Here is a 27,100-nt window from a genome sequence, read left to right as displayed (position 1 = left end):
TAAGTTGGCCATGCCCAAGGTAGTGAGGAGGGAGAATTGTAGAGGGATAGTTGATACTTCACTAGTGTGAGTAAGACACGAATTCCACGAGAGTGAGACCCAGCATGCTTCAGTGTATTGTCAGAGTGAATAATTTTGGTTGTTAGCATTTTACCCTGAGTGTTGCACACATTCTGCTAATGAAAGCTTTTTGGAAGATACTGTATTCAAAATGTTCCTAGCTCCTAACACAATAGCGCTAGATAGACTATACACTGAACATGCCATGTTTCTACAGTGTGTCAAGTATACAGACCAGGTAGTGTACCCGCTCTTATGCGACTAACATCAAACTTAGGTCACGCAGAAATCCTTACTGAATCCTAACAACATTTTTCTTGAGATGCCAAGGTACAGTTTGAGGAAACTTGGCCATTTTTGCTGTGCCTTTAACATCCCAGCACTCATCAGTGCCCTGGACTAGAGAGGATGGTGATCTGGCTTCAGTGCACCAGCAGGTAGCTGTGTGGGGCAGACTTGGAATGCGCCATTGTGACACTACCAAAGGTTCCATGTTGTGAACTCATCTGGCTGGTCACCAGGGAAGTTGTTCTCATCTGGTCTTCTAGAGATGCTTTACTTTTAGAGGACATCACAGGGGTGCACAGGAGCAGCAGCAACAGCACAATGATCATCACATGATGTCAACAGGGAAATAGGGAGTTCATCCTTGGCTAACATGTTACTCAGTTATAACTTCCTGCAGCAGAGGTCAGCCAAGGTCAGCATGGAGTTGTCAAAAACGAGGATCATTTCACACTGCGTGGTATTTCTGCTTATTTCCTCCGTCACGTCTGATTAGTTTCAGCTCTCTGACCCTTCCCCCTTTAGTCGTAGATGTATCAAATCATTAAGGTGACAATATATAAAATGTAGAAATTGAGGGTGGTACATTGTGAATTATTCACACCAATCGAGTCTTGTAATTTCTCTATCTAGATATACTTCCATCATTGTGTAGCTTGCATTTTTGAGGTTACCCAAATAATTGGACTAGAAGCTAAAAGTAACAATGGAAATATGTCAATATCAGCCTCATATTACAAAGAGACAGCAAGTTCCCCCATCAATTAATTATTGTATAAATAGAGTCAAAAGATTAATTTTGTATCACTTTTGCAACAATAATATACAGCATTATGTTAAATACGGGATTAAGTACCCCTGTCTGGATAAGGATATTGCAAGTCACCAAGGAGTTCCTTGACTATATGGCAGCACAATGAAGAATTCTGAGTTGACCTTTGATATTCCTCATTGTGTGCAAGAATCGGGTGCTTTATCTCATACAATATGTGCACCGCGTGCCTCTTCCTATTTAAAATACATTACAGAGCTGACAAGTTCGCCTGTGTTATGTATGACATCTTCTACTGATCCTGCCCGTTTAACCCTCAGAACTTTGCATGTAGGATTTTTCTATGTTTGGAAAAAAACTATATGTTCCAGAACCCAATTTGTTGTTCAATAAAAATGCACAACTTGCTGAAGGTCTCAAGCATAATTTATGCCTATGCTGAAGGATTGTGCACAAAGTAGTTATTTAGATTATATCCATTTGCACTCTGCACATTTTATTTAACAAGTTCACGTAGCTACTCACTATCAGATTGGAGGCATAAGTTCATAAACTTATTTTGCCAGAATCACGAACATTTAGGGCACTTGCTAAAACGGGATCATAACTAAGTCTCAGGAAACCATAGTTTCAATTTAGTCACGTATGTTTGAGCTCACTTAATGATTCTGTATTCCTCTCTTACAGCATATCTGTCTTTTAAATTATTAGTAGGAGCCATAAAACAAAACAATGGGTTGGTAGCTTCTATTTTCGATTTACGTATTTTCCCCGGCTTGTCCTTACCTTACACCCTTTGGGGCAAAAAGGCACCTGTTGAGGTCAAGGGCTGGAACAAGGGGGTTAACATTGTCAGGCCAAGGGGAGTCAAAGTGTACATGATGTCACTTCCACAATCCCTGTGTTTTAGTCAGTAGATACCATTGAAGACCTCTTTGGCAATAAGCTTCCTCAGAAGCCAGAAATCTCTCCCTTTTGTTTTTCATGACCTATCGCTCTCTTTCCATCATAAAAGACCTTAACTGCCCTTTGGATCCTTGTGATTGGCTAACATAGTTTTAGAATCCAAAAGAAGTCCAAAGGCAGCCATAAAATAGGTTATAATTAGAAGGTTTATTGGGCTTAGTTACAGGTTTAGATGGTAAGTAGAAGATATCAAGTTCAGGCCCACCAGGAGCAGCATCCTTGCTTCTCAGCCAACACACTCCATCTGTCTCTCTCTCCACTCCACCAGACACTCCAGCATTCCATTACCACATCAAGTATACCAACATTCCACACACATCACATGTTACAACATTGTTGTTACAACACATAGCATTACCATGATTGTTGTGAATATACAGAGATTTGATTTGTGAATCAAATAATGTATTTTAAGAGTGTGCATTTAGAGTTTTAAGAATTAAATTGAAAGAACCCAATAGACGAACTCCAAAGAACAAAAAGGCTATATTTAGAATTCTATTACGGCTAATAGTGTATTTTTTATTGAATCCTGTTTCTTATACTACACTTCCCAATCTTTCTTCAGTTCTTTGAACAAATACTTTATCTGTATGTCAAAAATATAGGAGACCCTGAAAGAAAGTCACTACATAAACGCATTACACAATTTAACTTTTTTTGTACAGCAAAAGGAAAAGGAAACTGAGAAGCTAAATAAACGGATTGAAGTACTTGTGATGCAGGTGGACGAGCTCTCATCATCAGATTCACTCGATGGGAATGCAGTAGCGTCGCTAAGAAAACGAGTGTGGGAGCTGGAAGCCAGTGCGTCTGAGCAAAGCCAACAGCTGAGCGAGCAAGCCAATGCCATTCAACAACTCGAACAGGTAACATCCTTCATAAATTGAACACCTACCTTTTGACATCATTTAACACACATTTTGTTTAGTTCAATGTGATCCTTGCCATGACAGAGCACACCTAGAGGACAAGTAGTGCTTTCGTTTGTAAAACAATAAGTGCCAGGACCCAAAGAATTGCTCACAAGTCTGCGGATGTCTCTATTGAAAGTCGGAATGCTGGGTACCAGGATTGCATAGTCTTGATTCCACCTCATTATGCTTTACTCCACCCACAGACACTCCCTTGATTTCACTCTCGCAGGTTACTGCGTACTTCCTCTATCACTTTTTTACATCTTTCTCTTCCCCCTTCTTTCCTCCTCTGTATTTCTCTAGCTTCCTGTGTGTCTGATGAGGTAAAGTACCTGTGGGTCCCCAAAAATGAGTGCTTGTGAGCCCCACCTGCAACCACCAGCTCAAATTAAGTAATGAGTATAAGAATTATTGAGAAATGCGTATCGCCACTTCAGGAAAAGTCAGAAGTATTAGTGGAAATGGGCTGGCAACCAAAGTTGCCAGGCAGATTGAAAACATTTTTTTAACCATTCTGTGCTAGAGAAAATATCAAAATATTTACATTTCGTGCATTCACTAATTCAGAAACATAGTTACACGTGTGAATAATGCAGTTTGGGGGAACATACCTGCATAAGCTACCTGCAAATTTCTGGAATACAAAACGTGCACTCCGTGACAGGCATTCAGGCATGACAACAATGGTTTCCACACTTCTGCGGGACATCCTGGCAGTCCACCAGGATCTAAAGGATACTCTCATTACCTGAATCTCCAAAAATGTTGGAAATGTGCACTCTTAAGCATATGCTTATGTTTTCAGTAAATGTCTGGCTTTATAATAAGTCTCAAAGTATACCTGGAATATTCATGGAAAGCTACAACTTTCGAATTTCTAGGCATATTCGTATGGATACATTAGGGGTGGGCGGTTAACTCTGCTCCGCAGGATAGAGTTTTCCGAATTTTGCGACTACGCGCTCAGCTTGAAGCATGGTGTTCAGAAAAAACTCCAATTCTACCACGTAGCAGAGTTTGCCTCCACCGCCTCCCCCCCCCCATTAAATTACCCACAGGCCTGTAAAAAAGCACCAATTCTTAAGACACTTTTTCTATTCATGGGGACCTGGGGCGGGGCACCATGCTGCCCCACCGCGATCTCCCTTTTGCCTTACAATTTTTACCGGAACTTGTAGTCCTCTCTTGTAGTCACATCTTGGATCTATGCGACTACCGCCCTCTACCCACAATACATATACCGACAGCACCTCTGATGCCTTTAACTTTGATCATATTGAAGTCCATTTTTGTCATGTGCATCACAGTGAGGTGCAGCGCCACATTCATCCTGCACCTCGACCTCCGGCATCCAGTGTGCTCCCTCATGTTGGCTTGTCGAAGTCATGGGATTTGTAGTCCGTTTACGCTGTCTCCCCTTGAACATGATACTGGGTCATAAAAGTAATAGGGCATAGCAGGTTATGTTGACAGCAGTGTCACTCTCTGGTCTGGAGCCCATCAGTCCCCACCAACAGGTCAGTGTGTCGGTATAAATGGAAGCCCATGGGTCAAAGCACACTCACTGTGGGCTATCTCCTCCGCTGAAATCGCCACAGCCTTCGTCTGTGGCCCACTCCCCATCCAGACCTGTAACGTACTCTTCACAGCCCAGTAGCATGCCTCCAGGCAGACACACCTCCAAAGTCTCAAGTCATACTGTTCCGGGTTGGCCTCTGAGACATGGAATCACATGCAGCCATGTCCCTCTCCTACGAGCAGGATTCAAGCGTTGTCAAGCACCTCTCTGTCTGAACATGTGAGTAAGACCAGCTGCAACTGCTATTTTTTCAGCTCTCCACTCGGTTCTAGGGTGGAGCAGAACTCGGCGGAATTCCACAGAGTTTTTAAGCAATTCTGTCAAATTCCACTTAGTATAATTCTGTGCACTCCGCCCACCCCTAGCATACATTGCCACACATGGAACCGCCATACAAAGGGGCATTTATAGCATAACATTTTTGTTTCTCTATGGCAAAAATGTTTTCCTCCCCTTGCATCCTTGGCATGCACTGCATAAAACCTCACAACTTAACTAATTCATAACATGTTCTTTGACCTCATTGAAAACGTCACTGATTACAACACTGATGACATCACTGTCCACAGCGAGAGCACAATTTGTAATTATTTTAGTTAACTATAACTTATGCATTTCCATGTGTTTCTTAAGTTTAAAATGTTAAGTTTTCGCTGACATTTTCACTTAACTATAACACCACTTTAACTTTTGCTTTTTTTTAATGAATATATATAAATTTTCATATAGGCAGTTGCTATAATTGTAATTTTACTAGTGCACTAATATGCTTTAAATCTAAAATCCACTGTTTTTATTTGTACACATTGCTTACATAGCTTCCACAAAAAGCCAAAAGTTTATAACATTTGTTTTCATTCTAAAAAACTACTGGTTCCGCACCTTGTCAGCTGCACTGCAATCAGTGCATTCCTTGTTTTGTGCTGGTTTTTTTTTTTTGCAGAGTTTTATATAGCGCAAACTTGACCTTGGGTATCAGAGCGCTTTGCATAGCACCAGTTACGTTACATGAGTACACACATTCATTTTTGTTAGGCACAAGGAGATTACATGATTTGCCCAGAATCACAGGATGTTCAGCGTCATTGCCGAGACTCGAACCCAGTTCCCCAGATTCGAGGCCGACCGCCCTAGCCGTTAGGCCAACTCCTCTCCCCAAGGACTCATTTTAGATGACCTGTTCTCTTGCCATTGTCCTGTGATCGAAAGTCTCAGTTGTGATTTTGCCTATCCTTTCAGGATCGGTCCCTGCCCAGGTACCATCATTCATGTTGTGTCTGCATTGCATGAGACATCTCTGTGTCACGCTTCAGTCCCATTGAACACTCAACAACACTCGCGCTCATGTGCAGCATCACCACAGTGCCTGGCTACAGCCTTGGCTGTGTTCGACAACCCAATAGATTCTGACAGACCCGATTCAGGTGGGAGAATCACAATTTTTAAAGCCATTACTACTTTAATTTAGCTTTCTTCTGCCTCAAATGGCTCCACTTTCAGTGCAAGTCACTGGGGGAAAAAAATGGCCCGGATAATTTTTTTTATCTCTCTCTTTCTGCTTTCCCAGTGTTGGCCTCTACCCAAGCCCAGGCCCATTTATGCTCTCGCACTGCCTTCGGATCAAGAATGACTGTAGACATCCGTCCAGCCCACATTGTCTTTGGCCAGTGGAGGCCCAGGCAGCAGCAGTTGCTATGGGGCAGCAGTGGTCCGGTGGAAGGGAGAGGTGGGGAATTAATAAAAAAGGAAAATTTCACTTTCCTGCCGGCCTCTGGTTCTCTTCCGTCCTCTTCAGTTGACGCTGGAAGTAGACTCTCCAAATCCAATCATGAAGCTGTTTTCACCAGCATGACAGCAGCGTTGTGATTGGTCTGAGTGGCCTGGTTCGGTACTCAGTCAAGCAGTGGGAGCCTGTGCATGTCCAATACAGCCGGGTGTAGAGTATGCTAAGTGTGCATGTCTGTTTGGCAGGCCCAAGATGACCCGCCAAAAAGTAATGCACGCGTAGAAGTGCTCACGACTCGTCCCCCTGCTCTGTGGGCAGCCCGCGCACCTTCAGAGCCAGAACTGAAAAATAAAATGATATTTACATGGTGGTATTATCATTTTATTTTTCCCGTGAGGCGATGCTCCTCCACCTTAGTGGAGGAGCTGCCTCTGAGCCCAGGCACTGAATTAAGTCCCAATGAATTGTTAGTGCTAAAGTCAGGGTCTAGACCACTGTATGGACTATCTGGGACTGTCGAACAGACTGTCTGGGACTCGATCTTTCTCACAGTCCACCAGTATAACTGCTATCAGTTGACTCATTTGGCATACAGTGTATGTTACAGTGTATGTTACAGCAGGCCAGTGCTTCAGACAGACAGCAGTGATTGGTGCATCATCATTGTATTGTATTGTAATTGCATTTACTACCCCTGATGAGGTGTTGAAGCACTTTTTCGGCGAGTCGCACGCTACTCTGGAACCCATAAAGGATTAATGTTGAATTAGTATAGTAAAATATGAAAGTAATTTGAGTGGTGGATAGGTTAGTCAGTTATTTTGATTGAGAAGGATAGCGAAGGGATAGACAGGGCCGGCCTAAGGCATGTGCAAGCTGTGCACCTGCACAGGGCCGCCAAACCCCAGGGGCCGCCACGCCAATATATATCCTTAGATACATATTTGCGTGGCGGCCTCTGGCAGGGATTTGGCGGCCTCGGACCCCCTACCTACACTCCCTGCTCAGGGCCTCCGTGAGCCTAGAGCCGGCCCTGGGATAGAAGATGGAAAACGGTTTGCATTTATATAGAGCTTGTTACCCCGAATGGGGTATTGAAGCGATTTTGGGGCAAGTAGCACGCAACTCCAGAACCCATAAAGATGAATCAAGGAACAATTTATATCTTTATTGTGTGACCATTTTAGTCTTGTGAGCCGGGCTTAAGGTAGATTCCCTCCATAACCATTTCCTGCAAAGAGTTCATGCTCCTGCTGTTTCCTAAAAGTAACTTATCATCGATCTGGATCCTGCCACTCAGGTCTTTAACCATGCTACTATGCAGACCTTTGGTGAGGCTGCAGACTCCAGCTCAGGCTGTAATGCAGCAGGCAAGACTGATCTGCTGTAAATGGTGACATATGCACATCTTTTTCCTGACAGCGCTTGGCACTGGTTGCAAATATTGGTCTTCCTTTTAGTTAGTCAAGGATCCTAATTTTGCGCTCTGCAGTTGTGCTGTCAAGTCATGCTGCATACGGCAACAAGGAGCCTCTGCAGCAACATCACCAGTTTAATAAGGAAGCACGTTTAATGGGATTTTGTGATATATTGAGAACCAGTTTTAAAAGTTGCTTTCTTTTTAACTAAGCACTTGGCGGTGAACTACCTATCACACAATTTTATCTGTATTTACTACCTATCACACAATTTTATCTGTATTTACTGACATGCGCAGTTTAGGCCTCTGCTTCAACAGCTGGAAGGCAGCAGGAAGCACAGCCCCGTGCTGTGATTGTCTGCTCCAGCCAATCCTAGCACAATTGCTATGCTGTTTAGCATTGTAAGCAGCAAGAGAGCAGTGCTTCGATCGGCTCGATGCCTTTATCCTGCAAGCAACGCGAGGCAAGAGCTGGACGCATGCTGTAGCCTATGGAGAGAAAAGAATATTTTAAACTTTTATAAAATAGTTTGAAAGTCATTCATTTGCCTCACCACTGTCTAAAGGGAGCAGACACCACAGAAAGAAAATGATTTATTTGTGACTGAATGTTCTCCCTGTTAAGATTAGCCAGGGTCCTATGCTCGTCTTGGTCTAAGTTACTACTTTTTACAAGGGACATAACTTGTAACACCTGCAAAACACCAGTTTCAGATGTTAGTACTTGAACTGTGGATTCTTACTGCAGAAAAAGGAAATGCCCCACTGAAAAAGGATTTGGACACAAGTGTCTCCTTTCAAGCAGGGCAGCACTGGAAACCAAAATAGGAGATAGTAAAAATGTTCAACCATGTCCAGCACTTAAGGTGGTCATGATTAGAATGTGATTGGTCTGTGGGGGCTTCAGAGAGTAATGGTAAACAACCTTGCTCTGAAACCATCCCACTAGCTTGCATCCCACCGAAAAAATGCCTGGTTGGCATAAAGGCAAGTCTGGCCCTGCTTTTAAATGCCCCACGACGGACTGCCTATATTTCTAGCATATCTAGGTCCTGAACACTGCACAGCCAGCTCTAGTAAAGAGTGTTACTGCATCCAATCAGAATGCTGCCTTGTAGACATTTAACTGCTCTGACCTCATTTGTTTAATTTCAAAATGAAGTATTGTTGAAATGGTACAAGGTTGGATCCTAAGATGACCAGCGGTAGCCAAGAAGTATAACACAAGTATAAGGTTGATTGGTTACTTCAGTAGAAGAATATTACAGGTCCCACCAGGAAGAGCCTCTTTGCTGCTCAGCCCACTCTCTCCAACTGCCACTCTCACCACACAGGCAGGCACACCAACATTCTACTCTCTCTCATCAGGCATTCCAACATTCCACGCAGACATCACATTCATCCAGCTGAGCAGCTAAGGAGAGGATGCACTTGAGGGATTTAAGATACAACATATCCCCTTCTCTTGGACAACAATATACAACAATAATTTGCAACCTTGGAGCAACAAAGTATGAATGGTGGTGCTTGCATCGTTGTGCACAAAAAATAGAGGGGAAAAAATACAGTGACAGAGAAGAAAGAACCGAAAAAGTAGTAGAAAGTGAATAGAATGAAGGGAGGGTGAAACAGTGCAAAAAGCTTAAAGATAGCACATCCCCTTCCCTTGGGAAGAACAATTAATAGAAATAATTCAAACATTGCATGTAAAACGTTGCATGTAAAACATTGCGTGTAAAATATTCGAGTATAGCATCATAAAAGTAAAGAGAGAAGAGATACAGAATATAAAGGAATAATAAGTGTGATATATAAGGAAGAGAAAGCAGAAAAATTGATGTAAGAGAAAGGTGCAAAGCGGTAGCGTAAACGCCACAAAATATTTAATTTATAGGGTTCATTGCCCAAAATGTGTAGGGTGCAGTGCCCATTGTGCATATACAAATACAGTATGGGTACACTGCCTATTGCACATTAAAACTAAAGATGGGTACACTGCCCATTATGCATTTCTAAATAAAGAATGGGTACACTGCCCATTGCACATTAAAACTAAAGATAGGTACACTGCCATTGCGCATTATAATTAAAGATGGGTACACTGTCCATTAAGCATTTCTAAATAAAGTATGGGAACAATGCCCATTGCGCATTAAAACTAAAGATGGGTACACTGCCCATTGCGCATTACAACTAAAGATGGGTTCACTGCCCATTGCGCATTACAACTAAAGATGGGTACACTGCCCATAGCGCATTTCAAACTATGCAAAAAGTAAAGGAATGTGGGAGGTTAACAACTATCCACACAGCTAGATTAAAATTTAAAGGGTAGTGAGATAGTACCATTGCGCATTACAACTAAAGATGAGTACACTGTCCATTACGCATTTCTAAATGAAGAATGGGAACACTGCCCATTGCGCATTAAAACTAAAGATGAGTACACCGCTTATTGCGCATTACAACTAAAGATGGGTACACTGCCCATTACGCATTTCTAAATAAAGTATGGGAACGCTGCCCATTGCGCATTAAAACTAAAGATGGGTACACTGCCCATTGCGCATTACAACTAAAGATGGGTACACTGCCCATAGCGCATTTCAAACTATGCAAAAAGTAAAGGAATGTGGGAGGTAAACAACTATCCACACAGCTAGATTAAAATTTAAAGGGTACTGAGATAGTAGCACTAATGCTTGGCACACAAAAGGGTGTATAGTGTTAAATCAGTGTAAAGGGTGTGCACTACCCACACTGAAAGATAAATCAAGTGTATGAAGGCCAGCTCCTATACAACAAATACCCTAAAGATGAAGCCTGAAACCCTGAAAGTAACTGTGGCAGCAAAGTCAATAATATATACTCCCAATAGCGCAAAGGTGTGGGTAAAAAATAAGATGACCTTTAAACACACTAAAGAACAATAAGGCGAAGCATGAATCTCTATGGGGTGAGAGTAGAACGAGTGAATAGAGTGCTTAAATGGTAACACAACAACTTACATTAAAAATCGAAAATGTTCTGAAAAGCAATATTCTAAAAATAGAGCAAAGGTATAAGAGACGAAACGTCACCAATAAGAGAAAACATATTTGGCAACAAAATCAACAAAGTAGAACGAGGCCTTTACTATAACAACAGTAACTTACTTAGCGAAGCGAAAGGTAAACAAGTTACAGGGCATGATGACTCAAAATGTATGCTATAAAGAAATACCAAGAGTAGCATAAATGGAAACATGTGTATGAGTCAAAGGCCAGTTAAACAGTCTTTAGTTCCACTCAAGAAACGAACAAATTTGTCAGGAACAGCGTCAATTGTTGAAGTAGTAGTACGGTTACCCAAAAATTGTAGTGCCATTTCAGAAAGTTGGTAGTAGGCATCGAGGGTGATTAATAAAATCACTTCACTTCCATGTTGTAAGGCGATAAGTTCTACTGGATACTAGAAGTGTCTTGGTGCGGCGAGTCTTGCTTGAAGCTTTATTGTTCTGAGCATACACAAAAAAACGTGGTTGGCAAATGCTCCGACTTAGTTGTAATAAGCAAACGTGGTTGGCAACAGCACTGAGCATGAATGAATATATGATTATTCAACGATTTCAAGTTCCACGCATGCCTTTACCACGCGAATTTTACTTCGCATGTGTCTTTTGCACGCAGCATTTGACAACGCATGTTTTTACTCCGCAATCATAACGTTACGAAACATCTGACGTCCCATTCACATTTACATAATGATACTGATAGGCTACATGCAGTACGAAGGAAAAGATCGATGTTTTAAACAATAATAAACAGATTCCCTTACATTATATTTTTATTTTTTTCATAATGCGCTTAATTAATACCCTAATTTACAAAGTTTTGATTCATATCTTACCCCTGTACGTCTTTCACCATCAGCCTTTTCTTCCACCGACCACGGAAACAAGCGTCAACACACGTCTATCAAAACTGATAACGGACTTCTATTATGACGTGCTCTTTTCCTTCAGCGTTTTGAGGCATTGTAGATTTATTTATTAATATCCGCTTGTTTTTTTTTTTGGGGGGGAGACCCCCCCAACCCCCCCTAGCCTCCCCCCAGTCCCCCCCCCAGCCCCTTAATCCCCCCCTCCCCCCAGCCCCCCAAAGCCAACGCAGATCGTACTTGCAGAACGACGACTGGAAGGAATACCACTCGCGTGGTAAAGACGGTCGTTGAAGGCTTACGCGTGGGAAAGACCTTTGCGTGGTGAGTGACGCGTGGTAAACGTTATGCGTGTTATTTGCTTCGTAGTAAATGATGTTTCCCAGCATGAATAACCATGCAGATCCAAAATGGAGGCACGCAGCATGACGGAGAACCGGGTGGCTCTCGACATGTCCATGCATGTAGGCGTCCGTGAGCAGCAGACTTGAGAAATGCGGAGGCAATGACTTGAAGGACTGTAACATCATAAAGTTGCCAGTACAACATAGAACAATAAGGTGAGCATGTTCTGGTGATGGTCACGCAAACAGCAGGCAATTAAAATACAGCGTAGAGAAACGGCAACAGCCTGTTACAGCATGGCAGGCTCCTAACAGACTGCATCAGTCACGCGGCTCTCACTGAAGTGCCCTGGCTCGTGGCACCCATTCAAATGCCACTGAGTGTAACGGCAGGCTTTAAATATTAGTTAAAGAGTCACCAAAATACCGCAGTTTGGTGTATGAAGGAATGGCTTTGCCGCATATCAGATCAGGATACACAAGTAAACACCACACTTGCGGCTCCCTTGCCAAGTACATGGAGCAATGTTCCATAGATTGGCCCTTTGACCTTAAGGTAAACTCATGCTGCAACAGTCGCGAGGGTCATAAATAACGTTTACTTCCAAAGTTGTCTCTGCATTTTTAAATGAACCTCAGGTGCAGGTGGATCAGTATTTTGATTTGTCAATCTTGACATTGAAGTGATTAGCTCTGTATATTTTTATTGAAGTAGACAACTATTGATGTAAGGAACGTGAAGCGCCCTAGGCAGGCTGTCCAGATGGTGGAGGACACTGGTGGGACTCAGAAGGGCGTTCTTTTCCATAGTTTTAAAGTTGCTTTGCTTTAAGTAGTGTCTTGAACATATAAAGTTCTGCAAAATTGTAAGTTTCCTCACCTTCCGTAGTCTTGTGGCCAAAGCATGCAGGATTTCTTACAGATCATCGCCAATGTTGAAATAGTACAAGGTTGGAACCAATGATGACCAGAGGGAGCCAGGAAGTTTAACACAAGTATACGGTTTATTAGTTGGTTCAGTAGAAGTATATTACAGGTCCCACCAGGAGCTCCATCTTTGCTGCTAAGCCCACTCTCTACAACTGCCACTCTCACCACACAAGCAGGCACACCAACATTCCACTCTCTCTCATCAGGCATTCCAACATTCCATGCAGACATCACATTCATCCTGGCTGAGCAGCTAAGGAGAGGATGCACTTGAGGGAATTAAGGTACAACAAGTATCTTGTCCGATTTTCTCCCTTGCATGCTGAAAATGTTTTCCCCCATTAGAAATGAATAAATACAAGTGCCAGAATGCAAAGTACAAAAACAAGACTTAGGGACTTAGATATTGTGGTAGCACCACCATTACCCAGCGGTTTACAATGGCAGAACGTATGCTGGCTCTACCCATTATTAATATATTTCTTTGAGGCCCATTTCCTTGAAGTTATTAGATCGCAGTCACTTTTAATCCACTTTATTGAGGATAAGGCACCTGAATTAAATGCATGGCGGACTTGAGCAGTGAAATGCAGAAACTCCCTGCACAGCCTAGTAATTTGCTTTTTGTTTAAAGAAAACATACTTCCTCTTTGGCAGTTTTCTTTCTCTAAACAAAATAGTTTTATCTGATGGTGCCCACTTGCACACCTTCAGTCGTAAGAAAGGAGGCTGTGGGGCAGCAGCTATGTTCACAGCACAGAGACCCCTGCCAGACAAGAAGGGGTCTCTAAATAGAGCAAACAGTCCAATGCAAGAGTGTCAGAGACCATGGCTTTTATGCCCCTAGAAAAGCAGTGGATCAATTGCCAGGGTTTTAAAGAAACTTTTAATTAATGCTTCTTCCCAGCTTGATCACTTATAGATGGGGCTCTAGCAGCCTAGCACTAAAGGCAATGGATTATACTGATGGTGACATGTTGAAGCAGTGACAGTAGGACTGGACACATTTATTTTTACAAATTAAGTACTGTGCCCTGTTGTAGAAGTGGACCATGCTATCCTTTACAAAACTTTGACCACCAACAATAGTTTGCTATCCAAATGAATCTCAGAGTGAATTGCTTATCTTTTTAACCTAAACTATTTGAAGGTGTGATAAATGCTGCACACAGTCAAACCCTCAGCTAATGTCAAAACATTGGATGCCTAAAGGTATTAAATATCCTGGGGTATATCAGAGGCAAATTAATCTCCTCCAATAATGTTTGATGATGCACCACAGTTAAATTAACTTTTTTATATCTTTTTTTTCTTCATTAATAGATGCGTATACGGTTTGAAATGGAAATAGAACGAATGAAGCAAATTCAGCAAAAAGAACTGGAAGACAAGGACGAGGAGCTAGAAGATGTCAGACAGTCATGCCAAAGAAGGGTAAGCCAATATAGAATGGGCCACATTGATAACATTTACTATTGCGTGGGTTTTATGGTAGGGGGTGAAACGCAACTCAACAAAGTGAGTGAAGATATCTTTTTCCTAATTCAAATAAGACATTGATGTTGGAAGATATTAAAGTCACCAGTGTAGCAATAATGGCTTTGATGTTACTTTTTGAAATTCAAGTATTTCTCATCTCAACACATAGTTGTACATACATTCATATTAAAAGCGGCCAGGCGTGTCTTGCTCCTATATTTTCTCCTTATTGTCAAGCCCCTGGCTTCTGATATGTTTATTGGTGGCTGTTATGTTATATTATGTTATGTTATGTTGATTTGTATAGCGCACTTATCACCCATGAGAGTATCCAGGCACTAGAGCAGGCATGTGGGTGTGCAGTCCCTGCACTGTTATTCGAAGAAAATAAACAAGAAAAGAGAGGTTAAAGTATCAACAAAAGCCACGTAGATGGAGCGAAACAACTAGTGGAACTCACACCCTATTTGGGTGGAGAAGAAAGCCCTCACACACCGACCTAGTCAGTGTCATGCTTCATCATCGGGCCCGACATGACACTGACTAGGTCGGTGTGTGAGGGCTTTCTTCTCCACCCAAATAGGGCGTGAGTTCCACAAGTTGTTTCGCTCCATCTACGTGGCTTTTGTTGATACTTTAACCTCTCTTTTCTTGTTTATTTGCATTAAACCGGGGATCAAGAGAGTGTTCCTGATTCTCCCTGTCTCTCCCATTGTTATTTTTGTCTGTTATTCGAAGAGCCAGGTCATCAGCCACTTTCAGAACTCAAGGAGTAAGGAAGATGAGGGATGTCTTTCCATGTTTTGGGTGTTATGTAAGAGAAAGCGTGATCTTTTACTCTGCTTTTGCTGATGCGTGGGTTTCGAGTGGGCGAGAGTGAGGCAGAGCATAGGTGTCTAAAAGGCAGGTGGAATTGTATGTGACTGTTGAGGTATGTTGGTCCACTGTTGTGTAAAGCTTTGGATGTGTGCTTGAAAAGTTTAAATTGGCTGTGCTTGTGAATGGGGGGTGCAGCATGGAGCATTAGCCTAGCAGCTCTGTTCTCGATGGTCTGCAGTCTGTGTAAGAGTTGTTTAGAGATTCCAACGTAGAGTGGGTAACCATAGTCCTGCCTGCTAGTGATGAGTGCTTGTGTCACAGTCCATCTGGTATTCTGTGGCAACCTCTTGAATTTCTTTCGTAGCAGGCATAACATGTGGAACCAGGAGATGCTCAATACATTGACTTGTGCCGTCATGTTGAGCTTGTCATCTGGGATGATCTCCAGGTTTTTTGCATGATTGAGGTGGTGGTGTTGGTCCTAGCTCTGACGGCCACCCATGGGGAGGTCTTAGTTTCGAAGACCAGAACTTCCGCCTTGCCAGAGTTGAGTTTCAGGCAGTTGGTTCACATCCCGTCTGCTATCATGGTCCTGCAGTTGGTGAAGATGATTCTGGTGGTCATTCTCTTGTACGTCAGGGAGAGGATGAGTTGGGTGTCGTTCGCATAGGAGATTATGGTGATGCCTTGGGATTGAATGCCATTAGCGAGTGGTGTCATGAAGATGTTGAATAGGGTGAGGCTGAGGGACAATCCCTGGAGGACTCTGCAGATCAGGTTTTTAGTCTCTGATGTGAAAGGAGGCAATCTGACCGTTTGGGTTCTTCCTGTGAGGAAGGAGCAGATCAAGTTGAGTGTGGATCCTTGGATTCCAATCATGTGAAATCTTCTGATGATTGTGCTGTGAGAGACAGTGTTGAAATCCACAGAGAGGTCAAGCAGGATGAGGGCTGCTGTTTCTCCTTGGTCCAGGATGGTCATGATGTTATAGAAGGCCAGAACGAGTGCTGTTTTAGTGCTGTGGTACTTCCTGAATCTTGATTGGGTGTTGTCTAGCAGGTGGTAATGCTCAAGGTAGATTGAGAGTTGTTTGTTGATGGCTTTCTCAATCTCTTTGGCTGCAAGAAGATTCGTCGCTCAGTTGGTTTGGGTTGACTGAAAGTTTCTTGAGCAGGGTGTTGACTTATGCTTGTTTCCAATATTCTGAGAATGTAAGAGACGTGATCAAGGTGATGATGATGTGGGTTAGATTGGTGCCTATTGGTGATGTTTACATGTTTTAGATATGGTGGGGGCATGGGTCCATTGGATCCCCTGTGTGGAAGGTACTTATGATTGTTGCTGTGTCGTCTCTGGTGAGGGTTGTCTAGTCGATCAGGTGGTTGTCGTGGTTGATGATGAGTTTGTTAGGGTCGGGTTGCTTAGCGAAGTTCTTGTAGATGTTTGCAATTTGCGTTTGAAGAAGTTTGATAGGTCCTCGCAGAGTTGTTAAGAGTAGGCAATTGTGATGGAAGGTGAAAGTGAGCTGAAGTCCTTGACAGTCAATCAGATCTCCTTGCAGCTGTTGAAACTTCCATAAATTCATTCGTCTAGCACTCTTTTCTTGGTGTCTCTGAGAAGCAGGTGGTAGCAACTGAGTGCAGATTTGTAGGTGGTTCTATCAACGGTCTCATGGCTGGGTGTCCATTTACTTTCTAGCTGTTTACAGTGTTTGTGATCGAGGACCTTCTCCATCCGCAGGTTTCCCTGCATCTCATCCCTGGTGGTCCAGTGGACCTCTGTCTCCTTCCTCTCGCTCTGCTCTTTCACTCGTTTTCACTAGTTTTTCAGCCCTCTTCTATTTTTCATCTTTCTGCTCTTTTCTGCATCTCTGCAATTATGTGCCTTATTCCTGGTTATTTTCCCCCTTTACTTTATATCCTTTATCCCTTATTTCATGAACGCTGCTTCCCCGTGGCCCCTCCCCCAGCGCAACCCGCCCAATCCAGCTCCCTTCCCCGCTCCCACCTCCCAGCTGTCCAGCCCTCCCCGACCCCCTACTTAATGGCGGCCACTGCAGGGGCAGGCGAGCAAGACCACTGACTCATTGTCAGTGAAATTGCTCTCCCACCCTCGCAGCTCCACCACTGAGTGAGGCCTGCCCCTGCACTCTCGAGTGTTGGTGATCGAGGCCCTCCTCCACCTGCAGGTTTCCCTGCGCCTCATCCCTGGTGGTCCAGTGGACCTCTGTCTCCTTCCGCTTGCTCTGCTCTTTCACTTGTTTTCACTCGTTTTTCTGCCCTCTTCTATTTTTCACCTTTGTGCACTTTTCTGCATCTCTGCTCTTCTTTGCCTTATTTCTGCTTATTTTTTGCCTTTACTTTATCTCCTTTATCCTTTATTTCCCGCCGCTGCTGCCCCACAGCCCCTCCCCCCCCAGCGCGACTGGCCCAATCCAGCTCCCCTCCATGGTCTTGCCTCTCAGCTACCCAGCCCTCCACGACCCCTACTTAATGGCGGCCGCTGTGGGGACAGGTGAGCAAGACCACTGACTCATTGTTAGTGAAATAGCTCTCCCACCCTCGCAGCTCCACCTTTAAGTGAGGCCTGCCCCGGCCCATGCACTCTCGAGTGTTGGTGATCGAGGCCCTCCTCCACCCGCATGTTTCTCTACACCTCATCCCTGGTGGCCCAGTGAACCTCTGTCATCTTCCTTTCTCTCTGCCCTTTCACTCGTTTTCACTTGTTTTTATGCCCTCTTCTATTTTTCACCTTTCTGCACTTTTCTGCATCTCTGGTCTTCTGTGCCTTATCTCTGCTTATTTTCCCCCTTTCCTTTATCTCCTTTGTCCCTTATTTCCCTGCCGCTGTTGCCCATGTGGCCCCTCCCCTCAGCGCGACCGGCCTAATCCAGCTCCCCTCTCCGCTCCCGCCTCCCAGCTGTCCAGCCCTCCCCGACCCCTACTTAATGGCGGCCGCCCATAGCAGTTGCACCAAAGACAATCGCATCTGCGCCCGTCGGCGACCCGACGGCGACAATCGCCAGGAACCCTGGTCTTCCGCCCCCCCAACTTTATGAGCCAGCGGCACTCCACGCACTCAACCCAGGCTGCAACAACGTCTGCAAGCTAGCATCACCAGCCGACACCCACGGACCCGTCAGCTGTGACCGCTGCTGGCACTCCTGCAGCACCGCCAAGAACACAGACCCAGCGCAACCCGCCCGCAAGCACACAACCTAACCAAAGACCTTGCAATGCATCCTCCTCAACGTCCGATCCCTCCACAAACACGCCAACGAAATCTGGGACCTCCTTAACAGCACCAACCCGGACGTAGCGGTCTACACCGATACCTGGACCAACCCCACCTCGGGATCGGACATCGCCATCCTCCAACCATACAAGATCTCCAGGAAGGATCGCCCCACCCGCCCGGGAGGAGGAATCGCCATTGTCCACAAATCCAGCCTCCGCCTGAGCACACTCCCCAACGAGCCCACAGAACTGCTGGAACACCTTCACTTCAAAATACTGGCCAGCCCCACCGCCACCCTCTGTGGAACCATCATCTACTGATCCCCTGGACCCCGCGGACCTTTTGCTGACCCCATCACGGACATCATCTGCCTGCAGGGCAGAGAAAACAGGAGCAAAAATCATCAGCCTGCTGGGAGACCTCAACTTCCACCTCGACAACCAACTGGACCCCAACACCACATCTCTCCTGGACAATCTCCACAACATTGGACTATGCCAGATCATGACCGAGCCCAGGCACTCAGCAGGACACACCCTCGACCCCCTCTTCACTTCAGGAAACTCCATCACCTTCAACCACACCACCAAACTCCTATTGACCGACCATCGCTGCGTCCACTTCACCTTCAGAACACCCACCATCCACAGAAACCAGCACCTGCTCCCACGAAGAAACTGGACCAAATTCACTGATGACCAGCTCACCTCCTCACTCAACAATTCCACTCCTACCATTGCGGAAAACGATGACCCCAACACAGCAGCCCGAACCCTGCATAGATGGATCTCGGACAGCGCCAACACCCTAGCCCCCCTCAAGAAAAACAACAATACCCACACCAAAAAAGCCAGATAGTGTACCACCGAAGTCCGAGAGTCCAGACGTGCTTGCCGCCGCCTAGAAAAGGCCTGGAGGAACACCAAATCCACAGAAGCCCACAACAACTTCAAAGCCGCCACCAACGCTCACCATCAACTCATCAGAGAAACAAGGAAAATAGCGATCGAAGACAGAATCTCCACCCATGTGCACAACAAGGAACTCTTCAGCATCATCAAGGAGTTCCCCCAACCCACCAGCGAGTCTACTGACATCCCTCCCTCACAAGACCTCTGCGACAAACTGAGCACTCAGTCCCTCTGGGCCGGTCACACAGCCACGCACCGCGCACACTCCCCGTGGGTGTGCCCAGGCTGCCCCGTTCCCGCCGCTGCCCGCAGCCGTGCTCCTGACCACTAGGCGTGGTCTCAGCCTCTGTAGCGCAGCGCCGCTTCCTGCTGCCCGCTCGACTTTCTCCCCTGCTGCACGTTTGTATCCTGCCACTGTATTTTCATTTTTTTTCCCCCTGTGTTTGGTGCTGCTTCCCCTACTGCCCTCCTGTGCCCAGCCTTTTTCTCTTTTTGTTTAAGTTTCTTTGTCCGCCGTTTCTACCCGCTGTGCCCCCGCCGCGTTTCCCGCCACCTCCCCGCTCCCCGCCGCTGATCCCCTGCGGCCCCGCCCCCCTCCACCTGGACCCTTCCCATTCGCCGCCCCGCTCCCGCCTCCCAGCTGCCCCTCCCTCGCTCCACCCCCCCCCCACTCTCCTCATATGGCAGAGTGGCAAACGCACAGCGTTGACGCGCAGTGGGCGCGCCAATTGAGCGCCGAAGGTGCGCCAATGGTAAGCCCGTCTGCGCCCGTCCGCGCCTGGACCGCGCCCAGCGCCAGGACCCCTGGCCCCCACCGACGGAAGCCTACCCGACGGACCTACGACACAACCGAACTCAACGCACTCAACACCGGCTGAACCCCGGGCTGCTACCGAGCCACACAGAGACGCACCCACGGACCCTTCAGCTGCCACTCCTGCAAGTTCACCTGCAACCGGACCCACGCCACACCAGCACCCACCAAACCGAGCTCCAGCAGCACCCACCTGAAGTGCATCCTGCTCAACACCCGCTCCGTCCACAGACACGCCATCGAGCTCTGGAACCTGCTCGACACCACAACCCCAGACGTCGCCTTCCTCACGGAAACCTGGATGAACGACTCCTCAGCGCCCGACATCGCCATCGCCATCCCGAACGGCTACAAGATCATCCGGAGGGACCGCGTCAACCAGACCGGAGGAGGCATCGCCATCATCCACAGGGACACCATCCTCATCACGACCAACACCGACGATACCCTCGCACCCGCCGAACACCTGCACTTCCAGATCCACGTCAACCCCAAGACCACCCTCAGAGGCACCCTTATCTACAGACCCCCGGGACCACGCACACAATTCAGCGAAGACATCGCCGACTTCATCAGCCCACACGCCCTCCCCTCCGCCGACTACGTCCTCCTCGGGGACCTCAACTTCCACCTGGAGAACAACAAGGACCGCAACACCACCACCCTGCTGGACAACCTCGCCAACCTCGGACTCATGCAACTGGTGACCACCCCCACCCACCGCGCCGGACACACACTCAACCCGGTCTTCTCCTCCAGCAAGAACATCGCCTTCAGCCACGCCACAGGACTCCACTGGACGGACCACAGCTGCGTCCACTTCAGCTACAGAAAGAACACGATCCACCACCACCAGCAACAGGTTCCCCGAAGAAGCTGGAACAAGATCACTGCAGACCAGCTCGCTACTTCCCTGAGCAAGAACCCTCCCACCATCACAACGACCCCCAGCCAAGCAGCCAACAACCTCACGAAATGGATCAGCGACTGCGCAGACGACCTCGCCCCTCTGAAGACCCCGCCGAGCAGACCCGGCAGCAAGAAAGCCCCATGGTTTAACGACGAACTCAAGAGCTCCAAGAAGAACTGCAGAGCACTCGAGAAAACCTGGCGCAGAGACCCAACACCGGACAACATGACGGCCCTCTTGCTCGCCACCCGAAAACACCACCAACTGATCCACGCCACCAAGAAAACCGCATTCAAGGAACGACTGGACAACAACGCACACAACAGCAAGGAACTCTTCAACATCGTGAAAGAGCTCTCCAACCCCAACGCCGGAAACAACGACATCACCCCTTCGCAAGACCTCTGCAACTCCCTCGCCTCCTACTTCCACGACAAGATCGCGGACATACACAACAGCTTCAGCACTCAACCGACGCACGCCACGACCGAACCACCGCCCCCCACAACCACCCTCCGCGCCTGGACCCCGATCAGCACCGAAGACACCGTCCGCACAATGAACTCCATCCACTCCGGATCGCCGACAGACCCCTGCCCTCACCACGTCTTCAACAAGGCGGACGCTGTCATCGCACCCCTCCTGCGGGACATCATCAACACCTCCTTCGACACCGCCACCTTCCCGGAGAGCTGGAAGCACGCCGAACTCAGCGCTCTACTTAAGAAACCATCAGCCGACCCCACCGACCTCAAGAACTACCGCCCCATCTCGCTGCTCCCGTTTCCGGCAAAAGTCATCGAGAAGACTGTCAACAAGCAACTGGCCGCCTTCCTCGAGACGAACGGTTCCCTCGACCTCTCGCAGTCTGGCTATCGGGCCAACCACAGCACCGAGACCGCCCTGATCGCAGCCACCGATGACATCCGAGCCCTGCTCGACAACGGAGAAACAGCGGCCCTCATCCTCCTGGACCTCTCCGCGGCCTTCAACACTGTCTGCCACCGTACCCTAGTACAGCGCCTGAGCAACGTCGGAATCCAGGACAAGGCACTGGAGTGGATCATCTCCTTCCTCGCCGGAAGGACACAGAGAGTCCGCCTCCCCCGTTCAGATCGGAGGCCACCGAAGTCATCTGCGGCGTCCCTCAAGGCTCCTCGCTCAGCCCAACACTCTTCAACGTCTACATGAGCACCCTCGCAGCCATCGCACGCCAGCACAACCTCAACATCATCTCCTACGCCGACGACACCCAGCTGATCCTCTCCCTCACCAACGACCCCGCCACCGCCAGAGCCAACCTGCACGAAGGGATGACAGACGTAGCCAAGTGGATGACGAACAGCCGCCTGAAACTGAACTCGGACAAGACGGAAGTCCACATCCTGGGATCATCACCCTCCGCCTGGGACAACTCCCGGTGGCCCCCCGCCCTGGGCAGCGCACCCAAACCCACAGACCACGCACGCAACCTGGGCTTCATCCTGGACTCCTCCCTCTCCATGACCAGACAAGTCAACGCCGTCTCCTCGTCGTGATTCAACATCCTGCGCATGCTACGTAAGATCTTCCGATGGATCCCCACCGAGACCAGGAAGACGGTCACCCAGGCCCTCGTCACCAGCCGTCTGGACTACGGCAACTCCCTCTACGCCGGAACCACCGCCAAACTCCAGAAGAGACTCCAGCGGATCCAGAACACCTCAGCACGACTCATCCTTGACATCCCCCGCCGCAGCCACATCTCCGGACACCTGAGAGACCTGCACTGGCTCCCGGTCAACAAGAGAATCACCTTCCGGCTCCTCACACACTCACACAAAGCCCTACACAACCAAGGCCCAGGATACCTCAACAGCCGCCTCAACTTCTACGCTCCCAAACGCCAGCTTCGATCGACCAGCCACACCCTCGCCGCCGTCCCCCGCATCCGAAGAGCCACCACAGGAGGAAGGTCCTTCTCCTACCTGGCAGCCAAGACTTGGAACTCCCTTCCGACCCACCTCCGCCTGACCCAAGACCACCTCGCCTTCAGGAAGCAGCTCAAGACCTGGCTGTTCGAGCAATAGCGGCCCCCCTCCCCCCAGCGCCTTGAGACCCTCCGGGTGAGTAGTGCGCTATATAAATGCTTTGATTGATTGATTCACCACAAAATCAAGAGCATCTATGACAACTTCGACGAAGACAACCAACACCCTGAACCCTCACCAGCCACCCCCAAAGCCCGGAAACCAGCGATTGACAACTGGACAGCCCTCACCACCGAAGACACACTGAAGACAATGAAGGCAATCCACTCAGAGGCCCCCACGGACCCCGACCCCCACCACATCTTCAACAGAGCCACCAACACCATCGCACCCTTGCTCCGCCACACCATCAACCACTCCCTGACGACCGTCTCTTTCCCGATGACTTGAAACCGCTGAGGTCAACCCCTTCCTGAAGAAACCCTTGGCAGACCCAACCGACCTAAAAAAATACAGACTCATCTCCCTGCTCCCATTCCCAGCGAAAATCATTGAGAAAGCCATCAACAGCCAACTTGCCATATTCATTGAAGAACACAACGTCCTCGACTCCTCCCAGTCCGGCTTCATAAAAAAACACAGCACGGAAACTGCCCTCCTCACCGCAACAGATGACATACGCACCCTACTGGTCAAAGGAGAGACAGTAGCCCTCATACTCCTCGACCTCTCAGCAGCATTCAACACAGTCCCCCACCGCACCCCAATACGCAGACTCTATGACGCAGGAATCCAGGACAAGGCCCTCAACTGGATCCTCTCCTTCCTCTCCGACAGGACGCAGCGGGTCAGACTATCCCCTTGCCTCTCGAACCCTACACCTACCACCTGGGGAGTCCTCCAGGGCTGCTCCCTCAGCCCAACGCTTTTCAATGTCTACATGGCTCAAAATTGTGTTATACGCAGATGACACCCACTTCATCCTCCTATTATCCAACGAGTCCAACATCCCCAGACACAACTTTCCAGAAGGCATGGAAGCCATTGCCAAATGGTTGAAAAACAGCTGCCTACAACTAAACACCAACAAAACAGAAGTACTCATCATGGGCTCAAACCCTGATGACTGGAGCGACACCTGGTGGCCCCCTGCCCTCGGAAACCCGCCATTCCCCATGGACCACGCACGCAATCTGGGAATCATCCTGGACTCCGAGCTCAAAATGGACCGCCAAATCAACTCCGTCTCTTCTTCCAGCATCCACATCCTCCGCCTCCTCATAAGACATTCAAATGGATCTCCCTCGAACACCGAAAGACCGCCACTCACGCCCTGATCACCAGCAGACTCGACTATGGCAACGCACTGGACGGCGGAATAAACAGAAACCTCACCTGCATGCTACAGAACATCCAGAACGCCCGCCCCAAGACTAGTCATCAAGCTTCCAAAACACTGCCCATCTCCCAGCACCGGCGCACACTCCACTGGCTCCCCGTCGAGGCGAGAATCACTTTCAAGATACTCACCCACACACACAAGGCCTGAGAGTGGAAAGCATAGAGTGAATGATATAATAGAATGTTTATGTGTGACCAGCAGTGAAAGCTAGAAGATAGGGACAGTTGAAGAGATTATGGAGCCCTAGGAGGATCTACCTGCTCTTGCTGTAACTAAGGGAGTAACATGAACGAACTAAATAACTTACCTCCTTTCTGAAAGGCTCCAGACTCTTGAATGAAGGCTCTGTCCTCTGACTACAACAGTGAGAGTAGTTGCAGATGCATCTGTGATAGATAACTTGAAAAATGTTTTTTTCAGTAATATGGCTTTTTCCCAGTGAGTAACACTCTTTTTTCCCCTCTTTTTAAAAATGTTTATATTAAGTTATAACAAGGATGTTGTAGATGCTACAGGGATATAATATCACCTAGTTATTTTGATTTGTTTTCCTGATGTCTTACTTTGTATTTGTCACATTTCGTTCATTTCTTATTTATGTCTTTGTTTTCACTATTTATTAGGCCTGGGATGACATTTTTTGTTTTGCCAAGTTTTCCAAAAAGACAGCCTTGTGTCATTTCTCAAATTTCATGTTACTTGTTAGGCAACATTCCTCAGACAAATCCATTATACCCTGTCATGCAATTTCAAGTCTGTAATACTCCCCCGGATGAACAGAACGCGAGCCTCAGTTGTTTGCTGCACTTGTGTTGCTAGCGTTATGTTTTTTCTGCATAGAATGCATTCTTGCATCAAAAATGAACAACAGAAGGCGTTTCTCTCACAAATATAGTGCTAAATGCACAGTCTGCATTTCCTGTAATTATATATATTTTTTCCATAATGTTGCATAATTACGGAAGAGGAAATCACATGAATTTCACTCACCCTTACAATTTAATACTGCACTTTTTCCTTTACTTTAAAATTGTGTTGCTACCTCTCCTTTTGGACTACCATTCTGTTTGTGATCCATCCAAGCACATACTTAACCAAACCTGATTCATACTTGAGAACACATTCAATGCGGACCCCTTCTTCCAGGTCCCTTGCAATGGAAGATTCTAGGTACCTGAGGAATAAAATGAGTTAGGATCAACTACAGTTTACTGATTACAGTGTAACCCAAAGTGCAATATCTAATTATACCTGAAACAGAACTTTTGAGAATCATATGTCACATGTCTCATTAATTTTAATTTTCAAACAACAGAAAGTTGGCAGCTACACCCAACATTTCTTTCCTTTGGTCCACACAGTAAAACGTCCTTGAATTACTCTTGTCTCCCTATTTCGTTAGGACAGTAGACCTCCTTTTTGCTCATTAGAGCTTCTTCTCCATGCCAAAAGATATTCCTTTCGAGCCTTACTATCTCTTTCACAATGTTCCTTTCTTTGCCCCTGCAGAGGAGAGAAAAACATGGCATCCAATGCAAGCATTCAAGTTAAAGTGAAACATTGCGAAATCCAAAAGTTAAAGGCCTTTGGTCAACTTTAGTACTAAAAGCATTTCAGTACACATTTCAATGCATAGATGTAAAGCACTATTCACATGTATACATTTCCCATTTACAAACTACACGGAGTGTATGATTTAAAAGAATAGGCATATATATAAAAATTGACAATATTATTCAAACCACACAAATGTAGATATATGTGAGAACTGAAACTTGTTGCTACAGTAAGGAAAGATGTTAATATACAAGCTCATATAAATGTTGAGATTACACAGTAGAAACATAAGGCCATACGTAAACACATATGTGGCCTAATCAAACACAAAAGGGTGGAGCTAAAATTATGCTGCTCCGCTTATCAATTTTTCATTTTTTCCTCTACTAGCTAAATTGAATCACCACATTCCATATTTTCCTTGCTTTTCACAAACAATTTCTTCAAGTGATTCTGCCCTTAATGTACATCTGTTTTCTATACATGCACACAGTCTATTGGTTTTATTGTGCAGTTTACAGAGCAAAGTCATTGCTTTTGCATAATACAGGTTCCATTGTTTATGATTCCTCTGGATAGTCTTGCCTTAATTGCTTTCTACAAAAAGTTACATGAAAAAAATCAGTTTCATTAAAACGAATAATGTGCGTCAAGGTTCTTCTGGCTTTAAATCATGTTTTTCTGTCCTCCTGCTCAAAAGAAGAATTTTTCTAATAATTGAAAATAGATTTTTTCACGCAGAAGTATCAAACAAAGAAAACACTACGGTATAATGCCAAAAGCACTTATAAATAATGAAAGAACGAGCGGAAATTAGAAATAGGTGGCACCGCTGCAAAACAGTGAACTGCTAATGCAAATGTTGCAAGGGTATAAAAGTTTAAAGTTATATAAATGCAAATGTTACCTATTAATACCTCCTGAATAGCTTCATCAACAAAGAGGTTTACAAATGGCATTACAGCACAAAGATTGCTACAAAAATGAAAAATAATGGAAAAAAACAGAAAGTATGTATGCAAATCACATTGAACACATTTCAACAGCAGTAATGACCTAATGGTAGGATAACTCAATGAAACCA

At 46.3% G+C, this 27,100-nt stretch overlaps 1 protein-coding gene across 1 annotated transcript in view; it reads left to right on the top strand.

Annotated features, from left to right (window-relative positions):
* Window positions 1-27,100, top strand: part of MYO18B (myosin XVIIIB) — a 1,710,199-nt gene that overhangs the window by 1,066,540 nt on the left and 616,559 nt on the right. Inside the window, exons 32-33 of the mRNA XM_078665559.1 lie at window positions 2,752-2,952; window positions 14,241-14,351. Of these exons, the coding sequence (XP_078521685.1) occupies window positions 2,752-2,952; window positions 14,241-14,351 (312 nt within the window). The remainder of the gene's footprint in view (window positions 1-2,751; window positions 2,953-14,240; window positions 14,352-27,100) is intronic.

Source organism: Lissotriton helveticus, chromosome 11, assembly GCF_964261635.1.
Source record: "Lissotriton helveticus chromosome 11, aLisHel1.1, whole genome shotgun sequence".
Taxonomy (NCBI): domain Eukaryota; kingdom Metazoa; phylum Chordata; class Amphibia; order Caudata; family Salamandridae; genus Lissotriton; species Lissotriton helveticus.
The sequence above is the reverse complement of the archived record's forward strand: the minus strand, read 5'-3'. Positions and strand labels throughout refer to the sequence as shown.